This window comes from Zingiber officinale, chromosome 5B, assembly GCF_018446385.1.
Source record: "Zingiber officinale cultivar Zhangliang chromosome 5B, Zo_v1.1, whole genome shotgun sequence".
NCBI lineage: Eukaryota > Viridiplantae > Streptophyta > Magnoliopsida > Zingiberales > Zingiberaceae > Zingiber > Zingiber officinale.
Genome location: NC_055995.1, coordinates 113,846,156 through 113,854,770, shown reverse-complemented (window position 1 = coordinate 113,854,770; position 8,615 = coordinate 113,846,156). Strand labels below are relative to the sequence as shown.

At 35.5% G+C, this 8,615-nt stretch overlaps 1 protein-coding gene across 1 annotated transcript; it reads right to left on the bottom strand.

Annotated features, from left to right (window-relative positions):
- Positions 1–7,482: 7,482 nt before the first annotated feature.
- On the bottom strand, positions 7,483–8,331 carry LOC121986933. The gene is made up of 2 exons (XM_042540856.1): positions 8,239–8,331; positions 7,483–8,139 (listed from the first exon to the last, which is right to left on the bottom strand). The coding sequence occupies exons 1-2, from the start codon at positions 8,329–8,331 to the stop codon at positions 7,483–7,485; spliced, it is 750 nt and encodes a 249-aa protein (XP_042396790.1).
- Positions 8,332–8,615: the final 284 nt, after the last annotated feature.

The following is an 8,615-nucleotide window of genomic DNA, read 5'->3' as shown; positions in this document are numbered from 1 at the left end:
GGCTGACCAGATGTCTGGCGAGAAGTCCAAGCGGGTCGACGGGCTGACCGGACGCTTGGCGAGAAGTCCAGCTAGGTCGACGGGCTGACCGGATAGCTGGCGAGAAGTCCAAGCGGGTCGACGGGCTGACCGGACGCTTGGCGAGAAGTCCAGCTAGGTCGACGGGCTGACCGGATAGCTGGCGAGAAGTCCAAGCGGGTCGACGGGCTGACCGGACGCTTGGCGAGAAGTCCAGACGGGTCGACGGGCAGACCGGACGTCTGGCAGGTAAGTCACTGGAGGGGAGTGACTGCGAGGACGCGTTCCCGGGAAGGGAACATTAGGCGTCGATCCGGCTTAGATCCATTTCGGATATCTAAGTCGAGATCGTGACTAGATTCCGGTCTCGGAAAGACGGAATCTAAGTCATACTTTGCTTATCTATAAAACTGTGCTAACAATCTTTGCTGCAGGGTACATTTGCCTCGGACTAACCTTTTCTTGCAGGAGAAGGACTTTCTGGAGAAGAGGGGTCCGGGCGCCCGGAAGGGATCCGGGCGCCCGGGAGGCAAGTTTTATCCCGATTGCGCGTCGCCACGTGGAGCTCACTGGTTGGACCTGCCACGTCCCACCAGGGCGCCTGGAAGGGATCCGGGGCGCCCTGAGCTTCATATAAAAGAAGGGGCAAGGGTGGAGCTTCAATAAGAACTTAGAATCCAAGATCTGCTGCTCTGTGCTCTTGCGACGCCACGAAAAGCTCTCCGACTCAGTGCTGGTTTTGTTTTAATTCTATTGTCGGTATTTTCTTTATCTGTCAATTCTTGTACTTAACTCTGTAATATTCGAATTGATAGTGATTGCCCAACGAAAGTGGTCAAGGACCACGGGCCTTCGAGTAGGAGTCGTCACAGGCTCCGAACGAAGTAAAAAAACATCTGTGTCTATTTTACTTTTCCGCTGCGTTTAAACTCGTTGTTTTTCGAATCGATATTCACCCCCCCCCTCTATCGAATCCAACGGTCTTACAATATGGACTTCCCACCTGCTATCAGGTCCAACTTAGCTGGATTTCAACCTGGTGTCATTGTTAGTATTAGCCTCAGTACCAATTATGAGATGATTGTAAAGAGCCCATTTTGTATTATATATCATTACTAATAAAAGGCAAAGTTGGTTATTATATTTATTTCAGTTCAATGCCGATTGAATAAGTATAATAATATCCTTGGGTGATTGGTTCATATCTACAGTATATCAATTAGTTGAATTAATAGTGAGATATTGTAGAGAACACTACTTTTAACTGTTCCTAGTCGAGCATTAATATACAAGGACAATATTAATGCGTTGAGACTAGCATGTAGGTCAACGGATGACTTGATCTCACAAGTCATGGATATGAAATATCAGGTTGACACATGAGTATATATTAGAGAATATATACTGAATGACCGACCATGAGAATGTTTCATGGATCATCGTATGAGTGTCATAAACATTCTCATGTGACTATTGGTATGAATATTCTTTAGACCTGAAGTCACTACGGTTCCCTACATAAGGAGTTGTATACTTTGATATCGTCAAACGCCATCCGTAACAGGGTGGATTATAAAGTCGAACACTGGGTATGCAATAAATTATGCTGAGGGATGTGAGTGATGTAGATGGGATCTATCCCTTCCATATGACGGAAGCGATATCTGTAGGCCCCTTGATTAATAGGACACAAGAAAGCATGACTATGCGTAAATGAGTAAATATGAGATATTGAGCTCATTTGTTTGAGTGTGTCTACTTGGAGATCAAGAAACACAAAGATTGATAAGAGGATGACATGGTCTATACCTCATTGATCAATCTAAATATCAAGAATAGAGAGACCAAGTCATACAAGATAATAGTCATGGACAGGTTAGGTCAGATCTCGACTTTCTCGTTACTTGGGTAGCAATGATACCTTGCTAGATGCCACTCATTGCTTATATATCTAAATGGTGATTTGGGTGCATTGTCAACATTACGAGAACCTATAGGGTTACATACAAAGAACAAGTTGATATGGAGATGGGTTCATGTGATGAATCAATGGATTAAGTGTAATCCGAATTTGACTCATTGAGTTAGACTCAAAGGGATCCAATTGTTGGATTGAGTCGAGTTGCTTGAGAATCAATGAGTTGGACTCATTGGGTAAACTCGAGTGAATCAATGGATTAATTGTAATCCGAATTTGACTCATTGAGTTAGACTCAAAGGGATCCAATTGTTGGATTGAGTCGAGTTGCTTGAGAATCAATGGGTTGGACCCATTGGGTGAACTTGAGTTCACTAAGGAAGTTTAATGGTCAAAATTGAACCATTGGATTGAATGGTTAATTTTGAGCCATTGAATGGGAAGATGAAAGGGCAAGACTCTTGGTATTCATGTGATGAGTATAAATATCATTTTAGATGATATTTTTCATAAGGTTGAAAACTTGAGAAGGTAAAAAGTCTCTTGTCTTCTTCTTCTTCTTCTTCCTCCTCCCCTCTCTTGGCCGAAACATATATTGAGGTTGCTAGCACAACCTTGTGTGTTTTCTTCTCCATCTTGCTTTGTTTGTGAGACAAACAAAGACAAGGCTTGTTCGTGTGGATACCATAGAGGCACGAACGTGTGATCGTGCTGAGATCCGAGCTGTCGAGAGATCGTGTGCACGCATCAAGAGTATAATCCTATCATCTAACTTAGTATAGATTGTTTGTATGCAATGTTTGTTCCCTTCGCATGGATCTGCTAGATAGAGGATCTAGTAAATTTTCGCTGTGCTTTCGCATGTTTAGCGCGCTAGATCCCAACAGTCAGGTCTTCCAGACTCATCAAGTCCTTCACACTTGGTAACAAGATTAAATAACACACTATCTAACTTTAATCCATTTATCATTCATCAAAACCTAAGTTTGATCATTGGTGCTAATTGTACCAATAAGATTAACTTTATTACCATCTAATATTGATATTGCCTAATATTATTTATGGATTTACTTGGCGATTTTGAAGTTCTTTGTTTTATGGCCATTAGAAAACCAAAAAAGGCCTTCTACTTTCTTATATTTTTCAAATTGATTCATGGTCTTATCATATAAATCCTCACCTCTCACCAATCTAGATATGTACTTGTACAAACCCTCCATCACTTCTATGTCAGGGTTTGAGTATAAAAACTCTAGATTCAAGAAATATCTGGCTGCATGCAAAGGTCTATAAAGTTGAATGTTTTATCTTTTGTCAATGAATTAAAAAACACTACAATATTTCTCTTCATTATTGTTAAATGACGTAGCCATAACTTCTTTGGCTTCATCCATTGACTAAAAAATATAACTCATAGGAGACATTTTTATTGTCTACCCACCCTAATACTTTCACCAACTTTTAATGCAAAAATTATATATTTTTTTTCTAGAAAGAATGCATCAATATCACTTCCGCTACATCCTTTCCAACTCTCTTTATGGAATCGACTATCAGATATAAACATCTTTCTCATATTTACTTGTTCTATGTGAAACAACTTTAAAGTAAAAAAAAAAAAAGTGGTTGTAAAACATGTCTTTGTAGTTCTTACCATGCTCTCTATCCATCAATGTCCTCGTTCATGTAATTTTCGAAGATGAGGAATTTTAAATATATCCTCGAGCAACAAATCTAAACAATGAGCTACACAGGAGTCCAGGACAAGTGTGGAAATCAGTTTTCCAAAAGACAACCTAAAAAATAAAGTAAATTTAGTCAAAAACCTGAAAATATGATCCAATTCTTAATTGAAAGTAACATACATTTAAAATATTACTTGCACTGACATTGCAATTTACATTATCTTTACAACTTGAACCACATTCTTTTTCCAATATGATACACAAATTTATAAAGTAACTCAAACATCTAGTCAACTATGTGAGAATAGCCTGAAGCACAAACTAATTCAACAAATATACTTCCTTTAGAACCATTTACCCAAAAATTTATAAGAGTCTTACCCTTTTTATCCATCCACCTATCTGCCATAATTGTGCATCCAAACTTGACATAATATTCTTTGTGGGATTTGAAAAGTGAGTTCATATCTGTTAACTCCTTTAAATACTTAACCCTCACTTCATGATATGATGGAGGTTTCATCCCTGATCCAAATTGTTCAATAGCTTCATTACAAGGCTGAAAAGAATCCTATTTAACGATATTGAAAGGAATTTTGGCATCATACATCCATGTAGTAAATCTCTCAATCGTAATATCTCTTAACTTCTTTTTTTTTATTTTCATAATATTGTTCTTTATTTTTTGCACATCTTTATTTGATAATTTCATCAACATCTTTCATAAAATAATGATTAATAGTCTAGTTTATTTACACTTTTTATATTAGACCGTAGGATGGATGCTTGAACTGGATATTGGTCATTTTCCTTTCACTTTAGTTTGAAGATTGTCTTTTCTTTCAAATCAACAATATCATATATTTGATTCTTCAAATTACTCTTTTTTTTATGAACTCTCTAATTTCTTCTTTAATATGCTTGAGACATTTCAGACAAACTTTCACATTTCTATTGCCGCCAATTAAATATAGCTTGTGTCGATAAATTTCACCATTTGTTATTTTACCACAAAAATATAATTGATAATATTTGAATTTTTAAGATTCAAACATGTTGCATAATTCCAAGTAATATATTTTTGAGTTGATAGAATTGTTGTATTTGACATGGTTAAGACAACTTAAATTAATAATAATCATTCAATAAAAAATACAAAAAAAAACAATTAACATGGATTAAGACAACTCAAATCAATAATAATCACAACTAAAATCAATAATAATAAACCAATAAATACAAAACAGTAAAAAAAATTATTAGAAAATAATATTCTTAACAATATTGAGGAAGCAAATAGGAGAGGGAAATGACATAAGATGTTATAACGGCTAGGTGGATGGGCTATGATAGCCAAGTAGACGGGAGGCGGTGGGAGGCGGATGGGAGGCATTGGGTTAAAGGTTCACCTTGGTGCCAGCAGCTAGGCAGACGAGAGACGACGAGAGGTGGATAGGAAGCAGAGGGCTAGAGGCGAGAAAAGATGGGTTTAGGGCTTTAAGCCTTTCACCTTAGTAGTGATGGCCAGGTAGACGAGGAGGCGACGAGTCAGAGCCGAGATGGGTTTAGGGCTTTAAGCCTTTCACCTTTGCGACCGCGGCTAAGCAAACGAAAGGCGGCGAGAGGCAATGAGAGAAGGATGGGATGCATAGGAGTAGAGTTGAGACTAGAGAGAGAGAGAGAAGATCTATCGAGTTTAGTCCTTTTAAGCCTTACACTTTTTTTTAAAAAAAAATAATAACTTTGCCAAACTTTAAAAAAAAAATTAACTTCTTTTAAGCGCAAAAGAGCTCACCTTGCGCTTTAACGCGAAGCATATTGAAGCACGTGTTTCAGAGACATTGTGTGCTTCCGATGTCTCTAAAGCATGGGGCTTGTGCCTCGAATCACTTTGCGTTTAAGCGAGCGACGCGCTCCCTTATGATAACATTGCCCCCCACAAATTAAGACAGTTGGTACATACATAGGTAATTATTCTAATAAGTTTTTGGATCAATTTCTAACGGGGGTATAAAATATCTTGTTGCGTGTCTGACTTATCTCATAAAAAAGCGTGTGTTAGGGCAAATACTCCTTATAATTTACCCCATTCTAAAAAATACAGAGGTTTTATATGGAGAGGGACCAGTAAGATGATGACATTACCCTACAATTATTTATCAATAAGTGAAAATCTACCAAATGATACACACTCTATCCTCTCACAACGGGTACTGTCTTTGTTCTCTTGGGATGGTGCAGTGGTTGAGACATGGAGTGTTACCATATTAGGTCATGGGATTAAAATTCGGCACATATGAGCATACCTTGCTCCATGTCTTGATCATTGTACTAATGACTAGTAACTACTCATGATTTATCTATTTTATGTTGATCTAGAGACGAATTAACGAAAGAATTAGGATGACTGAATTACCTTTTACCATTTAGGATCATCAGTCAAAGGATTTGAAAATCTAGTAAAGATTTCATTTTTTATGTTAAAAAAATCTTGGTTTGCAAAGTTTTTATGGAGTAATCGAATCATAGTTGCAGATAGGGGTGTAATCGAGTTGAGCCGAGTCGAACTCTTGAATATTTGAGTTTGACTCGTTTATAATCGAGTCGAGCTCGAGCTTTATTTAACGAATATATTCATGGCTCACAAGTTTATTCGAACTTTTATCGAGCCTAAGCGAGCTTAATAAATAAATATTATAAATTTAAATATTCATTAAAAACTAAATTATATATTTAGATAAAATTATAATATTCTTATTAAAATTTATAATTTTATTCTAATAAATAAATTTAATATATTTGTCTATATTTTTCATAAGTAGAGTGTAAAATCTATAAATTCAATATCAAAACTATTATTTTTTTAAAAAAAGTTGATTTATGAGTTTAACGAACGTGTTCACGAGCGAGCCGAGTATTGTGAAGTTTGAGCTTGATTTGTTTATCTTAACGAGTTTCATTAAACGAGCTCAAACAAGCTTTTATCGAATCAGACTTCGAATTACTCACGAACGACTAGATTCATTTACTCCCTAGTTACAGAAGCATACATGGGATTAGCGGAACCCATTGCTATCGTCTACTGCCCCAGTAACCAATTTTAAAAGCATCAGTTTTCTGTTCTAAAGTATAGAGCTATCTCTTCGAGTCATATGAGATTTTTGAATTGAAATTCGAGATGACAGAGCATGTTTTCCCTATATCTTAATCATCTACACTAATAATTAATAATTATTCATGATTTATTTTCTCTATCTTTTGACCTAATAACTAATTAGGCACTTAAACGAATAAATCATCTTTTACGACACTAAGAGCATCTCCAACCGGTGCCCTTTTACACCAAAATGGTGTCAAAAGGGCACCATATCCTCTCCAATGGTGACCCCAAAAATTGCACCAAAATGGTGCAAGTGAACAGTGCAGCACCATCTTGGTGCTGCACTGTTCACTTGCACCATTTTGGTGCAAGTAGAGATTTTTTTAATATAATATATAAGTTATATTTAAAATATTTTTAAATATTATAAATTAATATGATTTAATTTAATTGAATTTATTATATAAATTTTATATATTATAAATTTAATATATAAATTTCAATTAAATATATATTATAAATTTTAATATTTGTTATGTTGCTAAGATTATAAATATATTAAAATTTATAATATTGATAATTTCATAACAAACACACAATTAAATATTTAAAATTTCAAAATACATAACATTCCATCCTACAATTTAAAGATGCTACAAACATTAAAGTAAACATCCTACAATTTAAAGATGCTACAAACACTAAAGTAAACATACATTTAAATAACTGCAATAACATTAGAATACTAAACAAATCAATATTTAATATTCTGGAAAATCACCTCTTAATAAACCACCGAAATAATCATAAAATTTACCAGAACCATTCAAAGGATCTTGAGATCCTTGTTCTTCTTCTTGAGACGAATTGATCCTAGATCCTTCTCCTTGATGTGGAATTGATTGAGATTTTTCGTTTTCAGTCCTCTTTTGCATAATTCTGGCTTGTTCACCGCGAATAAATTCACGCATTATCGGATCAGCAATAGTATTCAAATCTTTGAATAAAATTTTATTCTCTTCCTTGAACATAGCAACATTGGTACTTCGATCCAACGCTGCAACAAGTTCGTCATTCTGTGAAACTATTTTACTGAATTGTTGTTCATTCTTTCTCTTCAGTTTTGCTTTCTTCACCCCAATAGGTCGTTTAGTTGAAGTACCACCACTGTCTGAATCAGTGATGTTAAGATTAAACGAAGAGACATGTGGAGATGAAGGTGAATAAACATCTTTCTCGAGATTATATGATTGAGAATAATCAGCTTGAGCAGTTTGTCGTTGCACTCTTGTAGATGCAGCTTTGACGTTGTCACTGTTGAATTTCTCAATACCTTGAAGAATGCTCCACACATGTCCAAATTTGAAGCCCTTTGAGTAATTAGGGTCTTGTATTAATAACATCTGAGCACGATTCATCTGTAAAAAATAATACAATTATGAAACAAAATTAATAACTAAATTAGATATTGAAAACAACTTGGATAGTCTACAAAAGAAATAATGAAAACAACTTACAATATCTTCTTCTGATGCTCCACTTGGATTCAATTCTTCGATTTGTCGTATGCAACCCTTCAATTTGGAAACAACAGCAATGATAGTATTCATCCTTTTTTGTAATGATCTTCTTGGTCGCTCAGAATTTTTAAAATTTGGATCTTGATTATACTCTATCTCAACTCTTGCCCAAAATTGATCCTTTTTTTGGTTGATTCCTATGATTGGATTTTGAGAAATATGAAGATAAACATGACATAAATGTTTATCTTCTTCAACTGAGTAGGATGATGAACGAGAATTCGAACTCATATTTTTCAAGAGTAAAGGTGTATTGTGATGACCATGTCTAGTATGCCATTATATAGGAAAAAATTATGTGCATTGTATAAGAT